The 21117-nt window shown below is 36.7% G+C and overlaps 1 protein-coding gene across 14 annotated transcripts in view; it reads right to left on the bottom strand.

Annotated features, from left to right (window-relative positions):
* DMD (dystrophin) overlaps positions 1-21117 on the bottom strand; it is a 1162034-nt gene that overhangs the window by 355262 nt on the left and 785655 nt on the right. For all 14 annotated transcript variants that reach the window (XM_056326975.1, XM_056326977.1, XM_056326978.1 and 11 more), the window contains 2 exons: positions 7886-7987; positions 1986-2094 (listed from right to left, as the gene is read on the bottom strand). In XM_056326975.1, coding sequence (XP_056182950.1) covers positions 1986-2094; positions 7886-7987 — 211 coding nt within the window. The remainder of the gene's footprint in view (positions 1-1985; positions 2095-7885; positions 7988-21117) is intronic.

The raw sequence follows: 21117 nt of genomic DNA, 5'->3' as shown, positions 1-21117 counted from the left end.
CCAGAGAGGTTATGGAGTCTCTACCCTTGGAGTTATTCAAAACCTTACTGGACGTGACCCTGAGAAACCTGCGGTAATTGTGCTTTGAGAAAGAGGAATACACGTCTCCCCAGGTCCCTTCTGAACTCTACAGTTCCATGGTGATATATCTATAATGATGTGATTGCAGTAATCTGACTCAAATAAAGAAAACTTACGAATTAGTGTCACAAGCACAGGTTCAAATTTTAAGTGCTCTTGGTAACAGAAAGGGTATCAATCTTACTTCCTGCTTAATCCGTTAGAACACCAGCTCTTTCACTTTCTGCATGTATAATTCCATCTGCTGATTCTCAGAAACGTTAATAGTCAGAGCCTACATCTGGAATTAAGGTAAATCAGTAATTTTGCAAGATTAGTTAATATAGGAATGTATTGCACTACTACTGTGTGTTCTTCCTCTTGTTCTGTCATTACAATTTCCTTTGTAACAGCAACAATGTTACCAACACTCCCTCCCCCTGGAATCTGACATAACCTGCTGACATGCAAAACTGACACAGCAAGTTTAGTGACCCAATACAGAAAAAAATGATGACACATCTCCTTCAGTTCCCCCATGTCATTACATGAATTTCTATAGCATGTCTTAAAACAAAATCCTGTACTAGAAGTTTTAAAAAATACTAGTGGGTTTTAGCCCTTTTTAGAAAATTGAAACAATTGCACTGGATCCACAGCAGTTCTAAACGGCTAAAACTAAATTAGAGTCCCTATTTAGTAAGATACAACGTGTCATAAGCAAGTCATCTGCTTTGCTTGAATTGATATTTGCTATTCTGACAGAAGTTGGACTGTCTTCTGGTATTGAATATTATGGATTATGTCTATACGGTGCAATTATTTACTCCTTTTTTTTCTGCTTTGCTGTCCTAGAACTACCAGTAGAAGGCAGATAATTCTCCAATTTCAGCTTTTCTTGTAGCTACCCACTAAAACGTTGAAAGCATGAGGGATCAACATCCTACAAGTAATCAAATCCAGGTGACTACTGTAGCTGTATCATAGCCTGAGTTACAGGCAATCTGACAGGAGGGAGGAAAAACTTCTTTCTGCTCCCACATTCCAGATTATACAGGTGAGTAACATTCTTCATCCAAGCAATGGAAATAGTTCAACATTAGTAAAGAATCTGAGAGACTTTAGAAACTCAGATTTAACCCAGTGCTTCCATTGTGTATTTCCTTTCCACCCATGTTTAATCACTACCTTTCAAAGGAAAGCAGTGGGAAATAAAATCCATTTAGCAAGGAGATAAAAATGAGTTTGTAATCCTTGTAGGGAACCAGCAGGTGCAAAGAGATATGAAAAGAATCCAATATATATATTATCCAAATAATTTAAATGAAATGTAGATCAAGTCTCTTGTTGTGGATTCATGAACTCAAGACACCCAGAGATGTATATCACAAACTTAATGTTTAACTGCAAAATAACTCCTACCATGTTGTGATAACAACCTTTTCTATGAATGCACAAGCTTTGTCTTGAAACAGCCTCAGTTCATTGCCCTATCATAAAAAGTAATTTCAGAATTTCATTCTGTGACCAATTTACATCCACTTGACCTGTAACTTTATCATATTTTAATTTAAATATTTCTTCTCCCTTTATATTTCCTCCATAAAATATATGTAGAAAGTCAAAATCTCATCTAATCTCTTCACAGAATAAAGAAACAAGATTTTGAAACAGTAATAATTTGAAAAGCATGCTGTAATCTTTTCATGAAATCTACAATATAATTTGTCTTCTGGGACACATTACACAAAATTGAAAGGAAACAAAATTACTAAGTTGCATGGTATACTAGCACACCTTCTGTTTACAAGCTAAAGCTGAAATTTTTAAGGATGCAGAATGAATTTAGATAATCACCAATCAGTTTCATTTTAACTGTGTGATTTGTAATTAATTTAAAAATATGTATATACTAAAGCACTTACAGAGACCTGAAGAGAAAAGGCCAAATGCTGCTAATGCTGGCTTTTCCTTTAGTTGTTGAATTAAGTGGTTAATTGCCTTCCAGTCAGCATTCAAGTCTTCTAATTTTTTCTAGAATAGAAAGTAACAATGTATTAGTTTTACAATACATAAATTAATGTAAATAAATGTCAAATAAAATAATTTCTTGTTTTCTCCATCTGATGGACCACCTGAATTAAAAAGAAAACAGAAAGGTAGAAACAATTAATTTTCACAAATAGTAAAGAGGCATGAGTGAAATCCTTCCCAGCTGGGCTGCATAAAAGCTTAATGGTGTCAGGATCCTGAAAGCATCTTTCCTCCTCAAAGTTTAGCTGCTGAAACTCAAGGACAACTTAGAGCCAGCACAACTGCGTGACCCTGAACATGGATTGACTTACCGGACCAGCCTCAGCCTCTTCCCATCCCCTTGGCCCTGCCCAGCCACCTGGGGCTGTGTTTGACTCTGGTCCCCCTCACCGGGCCTGATCCTGGCACACACACCCTCCTACCACCTCCTCCCAGGGGCAGCCCCCCTGCCTGCTCTGCTTCTCTGCTGGGGACAGTAGGAGGGGTCCTGGCTGGTGAGACCCTGTCCCGCAGCCCAGCCTGGAGCCCCTGCCGCTCCCTGCTCCCAGGGGGCACCTGCTTGCCCTGCAACCTGGTCAACAAGCCTTTACACATTTTTAGGGAACACAGGATGACTTGTTTAACATATTTTAAAGAGGTAGGGTGGTTTATCACCACAAACCTGAGATGCTGATTTTTTAAATTAAAATAGAGAGGCGAATTATGTGTTAAAACCCCCCCAAACTGGTTAGTAAAACATCTACAATTTGTAACATCAAATGCAGAACACATACTTCCACCTATTTAAGGGGTGGGGTGGGGAAGGTAAAAATAAACTCTTAGGAGTCTTCAAGGAGTCATAAACTTCAGTGTGTGGGCATGCAGTCCTGACCAGTAATGGATAAACTGCTACTTTTAAACAAAATCTAAGTAAAAGTCTGGAGTGTGAATTACATCAGTCCTCAGAGGCATTTAGACTTGAAAATGTTTCCACCTCTCTTGTTTTCCTTGCTCTAAGGACTGTAAAGAAGGATGAAGCATTGCTAATTCTCTGTTGGCATCTCTAAACTCTTACAATGAAAATTCCATTTCTTTTTTAAGTTGATCCCTAAGTGTCTGCTACAAAAAGCAGCACAAAGTACCAGTGCCACTCAGGAATGCCATTTGTATTCTTGTGTCAAATTCACAATTAGATATATAGTCTAAATCACAATCCAGCTGTGATGGAAACAGGATGCCTATTAAAAAAGGTACTTTAATTACCTAGAGTCCAAGACGACAGGGGTCAATAGGAGAAGGATAGGGAACAATACTAATTAAACTGAAGTGTGTACACACACAGACACTGAGGCAGCAGAGTTTTATATTCTGATATGTCAGGGGACCGTTTATAGAATTTGCCTTAAGCTTTGCCATAAATAGTCTAAACCTGCTAAGGTCTTTTATATGCCACCACTGGAGGCCAGAATATTACCTGGTATAAACTCTGGACAGATTTTTGTGTAAATGCTTTTTGATAGGGCAGTAGAGAAAGGATACAATTCTGCATCTGGGAATAAACTAACACTTTATCTACAAGAGCTTTTTGAAAACTGCATTAGAAGTAAAATAAAAAGTCAGGAATATCAGAGATTCTCCTTTGATAACAGACTATAAGGACTAGGCAGAAAAAGCAATCAGGTATGAATGATAAATGCAACTTGTCATGTGACAATTTAAAATCATACATATATTTTATTACTGTGTGGATTACAATCACACAGAAACACACACTTTGGACACATTTTGTGGCAGATTTTAAATTTCCTTTTTCTTCTGCTGTTGTAGCCCAGGCACTTACTTCCAAACCTTAAAATGCAAAGGACTGCCCCAATATTGAATTAATATTCAGAAGCAGAGGAGAGTGCAGAGAGCCCTTAAAAACAAAAGCTGGAGAGATTACACTGTCAAAGTCTGGCTTCACTTTACAATACATTCACAGTAACTCAGGAAGGAGATATGGACATTACAAATACAATACTGGTCCTCACTATGAATAGCTACTTAATCATTCATGTGGACATGAGCCAGGGATTTCTTCCAGCAATGACTAAGTATAAAACATGCCCACTACAGACATTAAAGCGGGTTGTCTAAGGCAACATCTACTCCACTAATAAGAGTAGCTAGTTCTTAACTCTTCTATCAGAATTATAGTTTGATCCAACCTTGGATCTGTCATAAATTAGCATGTGTGCATTAAAATATTAATTTCTTTGAGCACAACAATTTTGCTGTAATTGCAACTCTAGAGCTTTGGTGACAAGTATGAACATCAAAATATTTTGCATTGAGGAACACTTTTATTGATTTCCTTTAAATGTCAGCACTGGTACAATTTAAGTGAGGTTAACATTCCTACATGAACTAATCTCATTGACAGCACTAAAAGTAGATAGAGAGAAATGATGTAGTCTTTTAAATGCAAGACTGAAGACAATGAAAATTAGTTCCTCACTACTTACTCTCCTACCCAATACGAGAAAGGACAAATTGAGTGCTGTGGCAAGGGACCTACAGCTCTTCCACTGCCACAGAAATCCTTTCCTGAATAAACTGTTCTGTTTAAGTGCTGTTAATGATGAGATTGTGGCTTAGGTTCTTTCTATTGCCACTGTCACCAACAGTAATCTCTCCCTCCCCACCTGCAAAAGCTTTACAGAAACATATTTCAAAAGCATGAAATCCATTTTATGAAAGTAAATAGGTCTGATTATTAAACTGCTAGTGCTTAAAGGATCACACATCCCATTCTTGACTCTAGAATCAGCATAAACTAGGTTTTCACTTGCCAACAAATATATTTTTTAGAGCCCTGCATTGCAAAATTCCATGTTAGTGTGCTTAGTGAAGGTGTGAAAATATACTTATTTCAGTGGCATAACTATGATATAAGATTAAGTATGTGTCAATATAATACCATGGGATATAATTCACATTCAAAACACTGTAATGACAGTATATTATAAAGGTTGCAAAGATAAACAGCTAAACATTAGGAAACGCTAGAATAACATCAAGTATTGATTTAGATACAATGCACATAACTACACTAATATCTTTAAATCTCTGACACATTTCCCAGTACAGGAGAGGCTTGCAGTGTGAATGAATCTATAGGACCTCTAATTCATTTATTGAAAAGAATGAGATGATTTGTGGTGAATTAAGGAAATCAGAGAGAAAAAAGAAGGAAGCTAAGACAAAGGTGCCTCAGAGAACTAAATAATCTACAAAGTTGTCAAGCAATGTTATGCAAGTAATTTATGTTTTTAAATAAGCCATGAATTTTATCTCTTTTTCTGTGCCACAAACTCAACAAGGAGCATGACTATAAGTATTTAATTGCTGCACACACTGTGAGTGGTATCCATATCGTGTACTGAATTAGTCAGGGTTCAGCGTAAACTAAGACCGCCACAGCAGCTTTAATTCAAGAACTTGCTAAAACTTAGAACGCTTAACTTTGCAGCGTTGCTACTATCTTTTCAAAAACACTTCAATCTGAGTACAAATTATTTCTGCTTCCAGAAAATAGCTTTTGTGTAGAAAATTAATTTGACATTTTCTGAAAAGTTTATATTGGAACATATAAATAGCAGACAGTGCTGAAAGTTAGTTATCAAGAACGATGACAGAAGAGCAGCTTAATATAAATGGGTGGAAACCTACATCATCAAGAAAGCAACTGAACAGTCCTGACAGTATATATTCAGTTTTATGACTGATTGTACAAGACAGACAAGTGAACCAGAAATCAACTTCACAGGTCGTTCAATTAACCGAACTATAGAATGTAATGAAAAAAGTAAAATGCGATTAAAGATGGACTAGAAATTGAATACTCACTACTTCACAAGTAGTTACTAATTTCCTTACAGACACATTTTATAATGTCATTGTCAAAACTACGACTCAAGGAACATCATAATCTTTATTTAAAGAGTTATCTTGTTCCAGTAAATCTGGTAGAAATTGGCAGTTTTCAGTGTCTTTGACGTGAACACTTAAAAGAAATAGACACAGAATATAATTCTATGTCAGAAGTTTGGCCTCAACAGAATCATTTCACACCATTTATACTTCTGTCAGTGCTACATAAACAAGTACTAGTTGTTCTTCTTGAAAATGCCAACATTCACTCTGCAATGATTTATATACAATTACAAAAATCTAGAAAGCCAAAACTTCTAGTTTTCTGTTGCTTCAGGTGCTTTGTTTGTTAAAATGTGGAGTGAAATCCCCTAAGACTGAAGCTGAAATAATACAAAATGAGTAAACACAGAGTGATTTTTGTTCCATCATCGATTCAGTGTGCAGATGACATTTTTCAGTTCCCAACAATAGTGCTGCATTAGCCAAGGAAAACACGTAACATAGAGTTAAGAGTTTTTTTTCTGCTCATTCTCATTCTCACGCTACTTTTAAGTCACCTTAAGTCTACCTCTTTTAGTGTTTTATTACTGTTTGGGAGAACTGATCATTAAAAAAAAAAGGATATAGAAGGAGAAAATAACTCTTAAGGATTTCTATTCAGAAAAGAAATGAAACTCATCATTCTTAAATATGTATTCATTTCTAAAGTGGAGATAAATGCATTCATGTGCTCCTGTGAATGGAAATCTGCTGGTGGGATTTATAAGTAATTTAAAGGAAAGTTGGTAAAAGTAGGAAAATAATGCTCCTAATATAGTGACTAAATAGAGATGGAAAACCAAAAAATTCACTGTAGAGGTCACCCGCAGACATTCTAACTTTTTGAGGAAACCTTTTACTGTAAAATGAGGTTATTGTGTGCTGTAGGTTTGGAAAAGCGCTAAATACAAAGACAAAGTTTACTGTCTGCCCAGTCAGAAGCAATTACAATAGACACATAGTGTAATCAACAAGCCATTATTGAAGTTTCTGGGAACTCTTCATCATCATGTTCACAGTTACTTTATTAGCAGTTACAAAACAAGAAAATAGATTAAGCTCTGGTTGATATGGTAGTTATCTTACTAGTTTGGCCTCCCACTCCAAAAGCAGCTGAAACTCACATGGGAGGCTGCTAGCTGATTATTTTCTGCTGCAAGATTCTACAGGATGGAAAATTATACTCTAGTCTCAGTGAACATCTACACAGTCTTTAGGAAACAGTGTAAAATACCCCTTTCAAATGGATTTGTATGCTGCAGAAAAGTATTTAATGCCACACTTTTCTAAAAAAGAAGTGTTGTGAGGCATTAGCCTTATTAATAATGTATTCTCTGCTCAAAATAAAAAAAAATAAGTCATTCATTCTATGTGAATTTTGGCAGAGAAACTGAGTGGGAAAGTTCTATTATTACTAGGTCTTCTTTCCTTCAAAATGGAAAAAAAAAAAAAAAGGAAGGAGCCCCCTTTATCACTTGACTCTTACCTTTTCTAGAAAACATGTTCATTATTTTAATTGACAAAATTTATGAAAGAGAAATTCAAAATAAGGAAGTTTAAAAACATGTTATACGATGCCATTAGTTAGGCACCAAAAATTACATTTGCTTTCAATGTGGATTACTCCTGAAGAGGTAGAACAACTTTAATATCAAAAATAATATCTCCATCACATATGCAAAAATTTTCTAGCTGGGAACATTGAATTTCTTTTGGCTGTGCTATCACAGAACAGAACAAATGCCGTTTGCCAAGTTAATTCACTGATTTTAAACAGAGCACATCAAGGACAAGTGTACAACATGGGAAGCATAACCCATTACACAGTAATGGATATTGCTAAAGGTTGCTTCATTACCTTTACTGGATGAGTGGCTGGTTTTTCCTTATATAAATGACACCCTTTAGACAAAACCTCTTCCACATTCGGCTGTTTAGCCTGCACTGCTGCTTCGGTTTCCTGAAAAATAAAAACACATGCAGTGTAGATTAACCACAGCATAAGCAATAAGATTGAAAAGTCCTAAAGCTCCATGGGAAGCCATAAAACACAAGTAGATTAGTTTCTGCTCAGGATTGGTTTCTGGGAAAACTTACGGAGAGTAGCAGCTAAGGACAAAGAGGGTCACCAGAGAAAACAAAAGCAAAGAGGGATGGAAAAGAGTAATGCTAGCAAAATAAACAACGATAGGTCCCTTCATCCTGAAGGTTTCAAAAAATGATTACAAACCTAACACAAATTCCTATTAGGAAAGACAGGCATCAAAAATCTTATTTAAGCAGCTCTGTCTTTTTGTCTGGTTTAAACTACCAGCAGATTGAAAGTGCACTGGTTAAATCATTTTGTTTATACAGTACATGGCATTAAGAGCGTATCATAAAATGCAATAATGATACTGAATTTAGGAAGATTAAAAATATTCATAGAAAACTACTATTACTAGTAGCAAACTAGTACTTATCTAGTGAAACATTTATACTAACAAATTAAAACCAAAAGCACAGTAGCAGTGACAGTTCCTAAAGGTACGGGGAGGTACCTACCATTAGAAATGACACCCTACCAAACTAGCAATAGCATATTCTCGATCAATTTTCTTTTCTAATCTGGAAAGGTGTAATGTGCTGAAATAAGGCAACTCCAAGAAACCCTTCTGAAGATACAGCAACTTCATTTCAGCAGGCACTGATCAAATAAGTAATGGGTGAAGCACTACATGTAGGTAATTATAAGAAGAAAAAAAAACCTCAAAAAATACCCCAAAAACCAGCAACACTGAAAAGTGTAAAAGAAGAGATATACCCCACCTAGAGTTCCATGACTTACATTGTTTTCATTTTTCAAGTGATAGAAGAAAAAATAAACCAAACAAAAAAACCCACCAAACAAATCCCAAATTATCTGAGATGCCAAAATTAACTGGTTGGTTTGTTTTTGTTTTCTTTCTCCACTTTTCTCCCACCTATTTTATAGCTTGATTACCTTGTCCTAACCAATATAACAGGCTATCCACTGACTCTCCAACTTGATTTGCTGTCCACAGTTCCAGTTATCATTAGTGTGACAGCAGACAAGATTGTGTGCCAGCCTTGTCACTATCTGATCTGACACATCATTTTATTGGCACAAATCTGCTGTTCTTTGCTCTGCAATAAACTTGTTGAAATCTATGTAATTTTCAGTCTAAGAAAGGGGCCATTTTGCTCCTCTGTTTCAGCTCAACATAAAAAACATGTCTATATAGCTGCCTAAAATTTTATGTGCAAAACTTTATGGATAATCAGTAAAAATAAAAAAGTGTTCATAAATTCACTATCATCTCCCATTTTTCTTTTCAAATATTGTTTATACATAGCAAATGAATTGAATTAAATCTTGTCTGATTTCTTGCAATTGTTTGAAACATTTGCATTTAATAGCTTTTTATTATGCATTTCAATATTAATGATATAACTGTAAGGACTCATAAAGAATGAGCACTGAAAAGCAATGAATAGCAAAATTGGGATATTGGGGGGGAGTGGGAGCTGATTAACCTGTAGATTTAACTCATTAAAGTCCTATTTTCTTCCTGTTTCCATACTAAGTTCGCTTTCTGCTTCCCTACTCACCATATAAAGAAAAAATAATTATCAAGGGGTGTTAATGAAGAAGGTATATTTGTGTCTATCTTCATGAAAAATAACCATTTTAATATTTTTCTTTAGATTTTATTTTTTTAAAAACTAAGCCATCTGCAGTATTTTGCCAGTATTTTGTATTGTGTTATTTACGTGTGTCAAATACTTATTTCATAGCAGTGCCAAGTATTGTAAAAAATTCTGTAACAGGGAAAACATGTTATAAGGCCCTGCAGAGTCCAAGAACATGAAGATCACTGTGGGCGCACTGACACTGCTGGTGTAACCTGCAGCATGGATGCGCTTTTGAAGTGGATCTCTCAATCTTCCCCATTCACTGGGCTCTGGTTTCCACCATGGGCTGGTCTGGGAGCACACAAATTGGTTTCAGGCTGTAACCAGCATAGAAGGTATGCTCTAGGGGGGCACCTAACAGCCCCAGGCCCTGAGGGCACCCCCAGCCCTGCCTGCCCCTGCCCACTTCCCCATCACCTCCAGGACACCCCTCACCTGCCCACAGCCCAGGACCCCATGTCAGCCTCGCTGGGGCCATCACTCCATGCTCCAGCAACACCACAGCAGGGCTGGTCTCCAGCTCCCCACAGCCCGTCACTGCCCGGCCATGGGCACCACTGAGCTGGACCCATCGACAGGCTGTTTCCCATCCCCAGGGAGGTGCCAGCTGTCCAGGGTGGGGGCTGCCCTGGTGCTCCTGGCTGCCCTGCTCCTGGCTGGGCAATGGGATGGGCCCAGGCTGCCAGGCCCTGCCTCGAAGACCCCTCAAGGTGAGCCCTCTGATGGCCCTGGCCCACAGGTGGCCACCAGCCCTGCAGGGCCCCGGCAGCTGTAACAAGGACTGAGCGAACCTGAGCACTTACTGGTGCCTCCCAGGTCATCTGCACCACTTCCCCTTACCATTTTCTAGACTCGAGGAAAAGCAGAGGGTCTTTCAGGAGCTTCTCTTAAGCTTTGTCATGTATTTAATCTGACTAGGTTTGTTATAACAACCATTAACATTATCAGTCAAGTTCCACCACCAGGAATTGAAAATTCAAACCCAGAAGAACCTCGCTAGGAAAGGCGCTACAGACTAATTAAAAGGACAATTAATAACAGGAGTTACTACTCAGGTTCTGTAGCTGTAACAACATTTGGTTTCTCAGTATTTATTTGTAATCTGCCTTCTATACTGAAATTTGAATTGTGATTTACCATACACACACATACAAATAGGCTAATTTGCCTTTTAAAATTAAGGACAAAAAAGGAAAATGAATGACTGGTGGTACAATGCAAATCCACATTCTGCAGAAAAGAAGAAAGCATTAAATGATTCTTTTCATTGTCAGTATTTTATACTAATACTAGTTAGTATACACAACACATAAAACCAAAGATAGCCCATTTCTACATATTATATAAACATTTTAAAAGGTTTTTTTAATGCATTCAAAAGGTATTTGTTCTTTATAGATAGAATACAGGTATCATTTTCCATAGCCAGGTAACAGAAACATAATATATTTAGCTGTTAAATCACCAATTCCTTCTGCTCTACAATTTTCTGGAGTTACATGAACTAACCTTCTGTAATCTGATCTTTCAAAATCAATGCCCTTGACCTAAACTGAAATGCATTGTGCAAGTCTATCCAATATAGCATGGTGCTTCATTTGAGATTTATGTGGAAATAAAAAAAGAGGTAAGAGTCCAGGGGAAAAAGAGGTACTCAATATCTTGTCATTCACTTGGACACCACTGAAATTAACACATACCTTCTTTGTTAGAGCAGCGACTACTTTTTGATTGTTGCTCATTAATGCCAACATCATTTAAAAACATCACAAAATGATTTTACATAAGTGCACACCTGACATTAAATTGCTGCAGTAACTTTGAGGGAGATCTTTGCCCAGTTCTCTGCCTGATGGGATAGCCCCTTGATGAATTCTGCCCAGTGAGCGAGTTTCCAGCAATTTCAAATCCATTTGCTAGGTGACACCCTTTTAATACATGTCAACAGCAAGAAAGTAGTTTCAGGATACTGCTCCATCATTCAGTTCCCAAAGTGAACAAAAAGGTAACAACTATGACATGGCCTCCGATGGTTCACTCACAGCAGAGACCACGTTATTATCTAGGCTGTGCAGGATCCGGGTGAATAACATCCCAGAGCTGGGCCTGACATCTGGTCTTGATTGCCCAGGCCAGGCTACTACTAAAGCTCATAAGAGTTGTCCATGATCATGTCTATCGGTTTTTAGAGAATGCCAAACCCATCACTTTTAAAAGTCCAGATTCAAGATCACTGACTCCTCTGCCACACTCACTCTGCTTGCTGCGGGAGAGCGGCTGTGGGGCGGGTGCAGCACTGTCTCTGGGAGACAGAGCTGACCCTGCTGGAATTGCACAATTTATGAACCGCCTGTGAAAGGAATCGTAGTGCTGCTTCTGGGCTGGGTGATGAATATGCTAATTAAACATTTCACACATATGGCAAATTAAAATAAATCATCATTGGAAACTGCTGTTTCTCAAACATGCATATACAACAAGAATCAGAGGCCACCTTTTTTCCATGACATACCATTTATGAATTTTCAGTGGTGTTAAAATGGTGCATCCAAACTGAAGAAAGCCTACTGCTGAATAAGCCACACTGGCTTCTGCATTTCTAACAACATGTCAGTTCAACCTGCTGAACAAATTTACAGGCTGAAAAAGTGGAAGGGACTTGTCTACAGCCCCATATGGACTATGAAAGTCTGTTGATATAGCTCAGAACTTAGAAAATTCATATTCCCTAGCTGAAACCAATATATTGACTAAACCTCTGGTGCGTATGCTAATGGAAGAGAAAGTTTGATGGCTTGGCATATGTTATTTCAAGAGACGGTAGCTATCCTAGCAGACACAGACAGGCTGTTTGACATATGCTGCACATAACTTGGAGGCCCAGGCAACCATCTATAAAAGTATCTGCAACATATCAGACTGCGTATTGGTCTATATTAAGAATCACAAGCACTGATTAACCTTCTCTAATAATGCTGGTAAAACATTTGGGATTGGTTTCCCAATAAGATTGTGTCCATGGGATATTTTCTGCAGGGACAGCAGGAGAAGTTCAGGTGATTAAACCTGTGTCTTCATGGCGAAGTGCAATGCAAAAGTGGAAATTTAATTACAACCTTCAAATACAAAAATATCACTTTGAAATTAATATAGTGAGTTGCTTTAAAAGTCATGACTTCTTTTTATCAAGATGGTTCATTACATGAAGATTAAAGAAGATAATTTATTCACAGGAAAACAGAGGCATTAAGCAATTTCCCTTCACTTTACTGATCAAGATAAGTCAGTGATGTATCACAAGCAAATATACTAAATCAAAAATCTAAAATAATTTGGAGACTTTTAATGTCAAAAAGACTTTTTCAAAATAATTAGATACAAATCCTCATACATATTTGACTTGATAACAGAAAATTACATCTAATTATGTTTTTCTTGTTCTTTAGATGAGGGAGGGTGTAACTTGTAACATTTTCTTATTCATGCTCACAAGAAGTTCCAGCAAGGTTCCTTGAAATATTCATGCCTATCTTTCAGGTTACTATTCCCAGATGTTTTAGGGAAAAAGCTGGAAATAAATGGTGAGGTTCTGAATGCCTCATTTTTTCCTCACAAGTAAAAGGGAGTGGATAGAAAACGTGAATATATTCCCATCTTCAAGAAATCTGGTTCTAAATAAGCAACCTCACTTTTCCTTTTGACTCAGCTTTGCACATTTCCATTCATGGAGCAGACTAACAAGCTAAATCACCACAAAGAATGGTATGAGAAAACTTAATTAAAATACATCAAAGTGCAACTACACCACAGTGAGCATCAAATCTTGATCGTAAGTCAGACAATACAGTCAATGGCGTTCTTGGTGTTCACTTTAGATATCTTTACAATATTATTAGAATATATCCAAGACATACTATTATTAACAGTTCTGTGGCCATATTGAGTGGCACCTAATACACTGGGGGAAAAACACAGTTCCCAGTATTTAAACTTCCTGAATAAAGTCTTTAATTAATCTTGACAAAATTCAAGGAGAGGAAAGCTTTTACCTCTGCTCTTTTCAACATAACAGATGAAAAGGTTTGATAACTTCCTGTATTTTACCTATCTTACTAGAAAAAAAACCATTCTGTGATTATCTACAGAATTTAACTTCACCTCCATGTCTTAGGGCTTTATTAAAAAAAAAAAAAAACAAAAACAACAAACAAACAAAAAAACAAAAAAAACCCAACCCAACCAAACAAACAACACCCCCCCCCCCCAAAAAAAAAAAAAAAAAAAGGCACCAAACCCAAGTAATTAAATTTGAAGACTCTTCCATTAGTGGCCTAAGTTGATGCTTAATGTAAAACTGCTTTAGCACTGAAAATATTCTGTAACTAGTGGACAAGCAATTTTATACACTTGCCTCTAAAAATGCCATTATGAGTAAAGAAGATAACCATTCTTTCCCCCATTACTTTAAATGACTGATTTTTTAAATGTTTGAGACTTGAAATATGATCCCAAGACAGTGTTAGAAGCTATCTTCATGGGGAGTATTGTGAGATTCATCCAGCTTTTTAAAGTCAAGTGGGCAAAATAGAGTAATCTGATTTTAATGAGAGACTGGAAAATTGATACAACTATAACTCTTGACCTATGTGAATAATTTTTGAGATACTTTAGAGGAGAAAATTATTTCATGGAAAAGTGCACTACATGAAGGACCTCTTCCTTCTAAAAGTTTAACAATTCAATTTTAGAGTTCATAACTACTTTATAAACCTATGATTGCAGCCTTTGTGCAGTTTGTAAAATATTTAGACACTGTGTCTATTCAGATTTGGTGGTGTTTTTCATCATCCTGCTCCCTGTAATACATCTTATTCTTGGTACTGGAAAAGAGAAGGGGGAAAAAAAAAAAGAAAAGAAAAGGAAGTCCTCCACAATGAAATGGAACTAAGAAGTTCCCAAATTTTAAGCCATGCAAATTATGTCTGAATTAGCAATCGCCACTGCTCTGCAGAGGTGAAAGGATGTTTTTTTCCAAAGCACATTTTCCTGTTGGCTACCAGAAATTTGTAAGCTTCTCTGTACATCTAGAGCGGATGAAATATAGTATTTTTTTTTCCCCACACACAGAGAAATCAGTATCTATCCATTGCAGCTGTCTGTCCTGAAAAGGAAATTTCCTGGATGTACTGAAGATAAATGAAAATATTAGCTGTAAAGAAATGGCCTGCAGATAGGGTATATGAAAAGAATTTGGCTATGGTGGTCATATACTGATAAAGTACTGTTAATCATCCAGTTGGACGATGGAAAAGGCCCAGCAAGAAGAATTCTTTGAGATTGGATATGATTCCGAATATTTTATTTTGAGGCTGGACAGGACACAGGATGAAACAGCTGCTCCTGTTCCACCTAGACTGCAGACCCTGTCTTAGTTCCAGTGCATAATATAAAAGAGATAATAACAAACCCAGGAGAACTGACACAGAAGAAGGAAATCTGGCAGAAAAAACATAATGAAAAATTCTTGTGAGAAAATAAGGGAAGTCACAATGATTTTACAAGCTCTTTCCCAGTAATGTGCTCTTTTAGATGCTGAAGAATAGCAGCTTAAGAGGAAGAAAAATTACTTGGAATGATGCAGTAGCAGATATGGACTACTACCATAAGCATCTTGACTGGCAAGTGAAATTTGGTGATAATTATAAAAATATTAAGTCATAGAAATTGTTTTATTTCTTCTTGTAAACAGCAAAGAAAGAAATCAGAATTTCTTCTCTCTTATTGCAAATGATGACAGTTCCATTCAATAAACAACTAAACCAACAGCCACAGCATAGATTTACATGGTACTGGGTATTGCCAGAATGAAGTTAATTTTCTTCAGAGCAGCCTGTATGGCACTATATTTTTCATTTACAGTGAGAACAGTGATGATAATACAGAGATGTTTTAGCTGTTGCCGAGGAGTGCTTACGGAGTGCTAAGGCCTTCTCTGTTTTTCATGCTGCCCTGCCAGCGAACAGGCTGGGGTTGCACAAGAAGCTGGGAAGGGGACACCACTGGGACAGCTGACCCCAACTGACCAAAGGGCTTTCCCATACCATATGATGTCATGCTAAGCAATAAAAGATGTGGGGAAGAAGGAGGAAGGGGAGACATTTGATGTTAAGGAGTTGGTCTTCCCAAGTAACTACTGTGTGTCAAAGCCCGGCTTTCCTGGAGATGGATGAACACCTGCCTGCCGACGGGAAGCAGTGAATTAATTTCTTATTCTGCTTTGCTTGTGCAGGCAGGTTTTCTTTGCCTTTTGAACTGTCTTTGTCTCAATCTGTGAGTTTTCTCACTTTTGCTCTTCTGATTCTCTGTCCCATCCCACTGGGGTTGATGAGTAAGCGAGCGGCTGTGTGGGGCTGAGCTGCCTGCCAGGGTTAACCTGCTGCAATTGTTTAGAAAGTATTGCCACCACCAATAACCATCTTTTGGTGTAGAATCTGTCATATATAAGAGGGTGACTCTCTTTACAAGAGTATCACACAAGAATTAAGCTTTACAGCACTATGTCAAATATCTCAAAACCACATTTACTTAGAAACATAGCACAAAATCTGCAACAGGATTGTTTTCCACATTATCACTAACTTTAGTGTGAGAAGGAACTATGATTCTATTAGGCATATGCTTCTATTTAAAAAAAACCAAAAACAAGCACTAAAAAAATAAATCAGTTTTTCCTCAAATATCAATCAAATTAATATTGATCAAATAAAACTTATTTAAATATCCACGAAGTACCAAAAATTCATATAATTACCAATGTACAAAACCCCAAGATGATGTATATTCCCTGCCTCTAGTATTTACTACATAGCAATGAATTCTAAGCGAAATAAGCCAAAGCTAACAGGACCTTGTGCGGATATAAGTGTCATTTGTATGGGCTCTTCTTCAGATTCCAGCACTTTAAATTGTACATTGTTTGTAGAGAAAAAGATATAATCTTACAGAAGATAAGTTTCTGTTTAATAAATAACGTATTATTATCAAGAAGAAGAATGTCCAAGAGCTTTCATGAATTGTGTTTTGAAGACAGTTTTCTGTTAAGAAAAGAGAATATGAAAAAGAACACAATTGGTGAGAATGTTAAAAAAGATTTTCTGAATAGGAGAGGAAATAACCTATCTCTGAAACATAGCTGCAGTGAAGCAAGCTATAGTTTTGGTATTGACTTCACTAGAGCCTTGGTAAACTGCTCTGTCCTTCCTGTAAGTTTCCTCCTGTATTTATTTGCTCATTTATATTAACCACACTTTTCCCTAGGACTCTGAACACTAACTGAGCTGTTATTAACAGTACAAGGAGGAAGCCAAAAGACAAAGTTGAGGTATAGCCTAACTTCCAAGCAACTCACCCATACTTCTAAAAAGCTTATGCTTTAAAAATGAAATCATATCTTGATTTACTAGTCATCCATTATTTCCTACTAAAATTCTACCACACATCAAATACTTGATCACCTTTCAAAAATTTTTCGTACCCTGAGACACTGGAACACAGATAAATTTGCAATCCATCCTTAAGACTGAAACGTCTGTTACAGATTAAACAATTTACAAGGATTACTCATTGGGAAAGTTTTGCCATATTTTCACAAACCATTTGCAGCCAATATTGATTAATATTCTTGCACTTGGAATGAGGATTTTTTAGAAGAGGTTTGGATACAGACTATTTAAAATCTAAATGCTCAAAGCTCACAGAGAAAACACAGAGCAGATTGCTCCTCAAAGTTCCACAAAAAGATATATGGAAAGAGTGATGATTGAGTTATGCACAGAATATCAAGTTCTGGTTTGTATGAGTTGATTAAATTGACATTTCAGATCTTAATAATGCATTGAAAATAGGAGTGGTTTCAATAATCAAACAATATCTCAACATTGGAAGTTTTCACAGTTCAGCCTTTTGCCAAATCATAAACAGATGTCAGAATACAGTGAGATAAATGTCTGAGGTACATATTCTTTATGTGCTCATGTAGACAATTTATACTACCTGTTATTGCATATAAAAACTACTCATCTAAAAAGGTGTTAGCAAAGTGAAAAGGTAAAAGAATCAATAAAGAGTTAAAATCTGACTTATCTGGCCTAGCTTGTCAAGTAGAAACTGGCAAATGAAAGCTGATGGAAGGAAAAATACAGCAATGCCCAGTCAGAGTTTTCATTCTGTTGTGTGGGTGAATTTTCTTTTATTTGTCGAGAATTAGGTTTGCTACTCCTTAGCCATGCTCTTCTTTTATGTTCTAACTGGAGGTTGTCAAGTATATAATGAAGTGATTGACAAGATTTGACAGCTTTCCTATTGTCATTCAGAGCTTGTCAAGGACAAAATCCAAATACAAGTTATTTTTAACAATAAAGAGTTATTTATTTTTTTAAGGATGGCCTATTTTTATCTGCTAAAAATGAACACAATATGCTATTTTTAATATACGGCAAGTGACCACCATGGACAGTAAACAAGTAGAAATACTACACCCAGAGACAGTTTGAAGCTTCTTTTCCAGTATATGCAAAAATCAAGGTTGTGTAAACCTTGGAAAGGAGGAGAGGACTCAAGTATAGAAGATCACAGAAAGGGTGAGTAACAACCCAGAAGGTAAGGAGGGAGTAAAGAGAAAAGACTAGGAAACTGAGGAAGCAGGGAGAAAGGACTAGTGAGATAGCAAGAGGATTTGGAGGCAATGTAGATGGACAGAATAAAGCGGGTTTTAATATTGACTGGAGAAGAAGATTTGGAAGGGTCAGCAGGACTTCAGTGGTCTAGAAGTGGAAACAGAAATCTCTGCTTTTTGTCAATTCATTCCCTATCCAGTGTGTCATTCCTCCATCCATTCCTTAAAATGCTGGGACTCACACTTCTCTTCATCCCCTCTGTGTCCTCACCATTTATAGTCACCTACATCTGTTCACAATCCACCTGGAAAACTGTCTTCCAGGGGAAATGGCAGTGCTGAGACTAAAACCTGGAGGAATTCCCAGGAAGCACAGCTTTGACCTTCTGTGGCTGGAGGATGTACGCTGACTCCTAAGGCTTTTAGGAGGTAGGATGTGGAGGAGCAGGCAATACCCTCTGATCCCCTGTGCCCTCTCCTCAGATCTTTCCTTCAGTCCTGCAAATCCCGAGTTCTCCTGAAAAGGTAAGGAACGCCATCAGCAGACATTTATATAACGTGTAGGATAGGGTTGTCTGTTCAGATTAGAATAGAGTATCTCCAGTTCCTCCTTTAACAGCAGGGGAATTGGAATCAAGCTGAGCAATGCAGGCCATTTGATCCCAAAAGAGTAAATCATTGTAATGGCAAAGAATTTGTGGAAGTAAAGCATTAAACTCAAATAACTCCCACATAAATTTATACAGTAGTAACATGCATATTATTAAACTAATATCCAGAAATGCAAAAGAAAAGAACTAAGCACTGTTAGCTAAATGTATCCATTTGCTACACTGTGCAGGGTTTTCAACCAGAAAAATACAGAGATATATGGAATGAGATTGGGTGGATACCTCTATTTTTATTTACTAATAAGAATTTTTCTATGCACCTTTTACATTTGCTGTCATTGTTTTTGTTGTTTGTTTTTTTGTTGTTTTTTTTTTTTAAAAAAAAAGATAAAAGGCAGAGGAGAAAAGATCCTGTTTGACATACACTTTGACTCAAACTAGCTAATGGATTATTTGATTAATTTAAGAAGATTAATTCTACAATCAGAAACCAAATACAGATCTTGCGAATATGATAGATAATTCTGAAGGTGAAACAGCACTTAAAATGCTTACTATAACAAAACCTTAGCCATGGAACTACAATCACAAGACCCGTATGCCTAACAGGTAGTGTTAGCCACAGTGCAGAACACATCTCTGTTGAAAAATTCAAAGGGTGAAATTCAGACAAAGATATACCATCAAAAAGGATTTTTACCAGACACAATAGCACTGTCCATCTGGCCAATTGCTACTGATTTCTTGCACATACAGCCATTGAATCTGTTAACGTTCCACAGATCCAGAGCAGAGCAAAGGCATTTGTCCTGAAGCTCTCTACAATCTTCAACTCCTCACCTCTGGTAAGGAGACTTTGTTTTCATAGGATTCTGCAGAACAGGTAATAAATCTCAAAATAATGTATATACATATGTACTGATTGGAAAATCAGGCAAATTGAAAAAGAGAACGACTGAACATGAAATGTCAGTGTCCTGCCCAGTATTGAGTTCTAATTATACAAATACTGGTTGTAACTCTGTATTAGTCCCTTGGATGGACAGATAACCCTGTTTTGAAATTATCTATATTTGCTCTTTGGACATTTAAATAAAAACTTAAAATACTTTAGGTGTCGAGTTTATTTTCCAAAATACTGCAAGTTATGCATTTTAGCATTTACTTTTAAAAAATGTACTTAAATTCAGTTCACATAATGAAACTCAGGAGAAATATTTTCAACCTAAAATTCACTCGGGAGGAGATAGCCAAGGAATTTTTTTTTAAATCCAGTATTCAAATGGTTTTCATAGAAGACTGAGAAAATAAAGTTGGGATACACAGTGTTTCACTAATTATTTTTATGCAATATGAGATGATGGCTTTTAGTATTCTCTCACCAAAGTGCTTTCTGTTACACTAAAGTCACTGTATGAGAATCAGAGCTAACATGCACCTTATTAAATTATTTCCAAGATTACTTTGTTGGGTGTTTAAACACAGAAGTTACCTATATGCATTTACTTAGAATTTTCTTAACAAGTGCTGATTTGTATTTTCAGGTCACTAGGCTGTAAACATGCTTTTATTTTTAGGTTCCATTTACAAGCAACCTTTTCAGCCTATATTTGTTTTATGCAATGTTCTTGTATATCTATATGGGTTTCTGAACCATTGCTCAAAGCCTTATGTACTGGTGGTAATGATCTGGCACACCACAGCTAGAGATTTCACTCTGTGGTCACATATTGCAAAACTACACTCCAATTACATAACAATAGGTACCTTAACGCTAGTTAAAGAAGCAGAGCCCAGTAGTCACAACATGATGTACTGCTGCTTTTGACAATAGATTCAATATTCAAAATACCAATAACAGTTAGATTTTGTTATTCACATTTATTTTTTTTCTATTTCAAGGACTACCAGCAAGTAAATGCTTAGGAAAGAGTCTGCTGGTAGGTGTTTGTTTTTTGGTTTTTTTTTTTCTTTTCTTTTCTATGTTTTTCTAATAGTTTGGCACTACTTAGGATGCGTTAAAACTGACAGAGTTTTGTGGATTATAATCTGCGATGAGTTAGTGTTAATCTGTAATGAGTTAGTGGTATTTTCTAATATGAACAAGGC

Source organism: Falco biarmicus, chromosome 2, assembly GCF_023638135.1.
Source record: "Falco biarmicus isolate bFalBia1 chromosome 2, bFalBia1.pri, whole genome shotgun sequence".
Lineage (NCBI taxonomy): Eukaryota > Metazoa > Chordata > Aves > Falconiformes > Falconidae > Falco > Falco biarmicus.
Note: the sequence above shows the minus strand (reverse complement) of the source record. Positions and strands in the feature narration are given on the sequence as shown.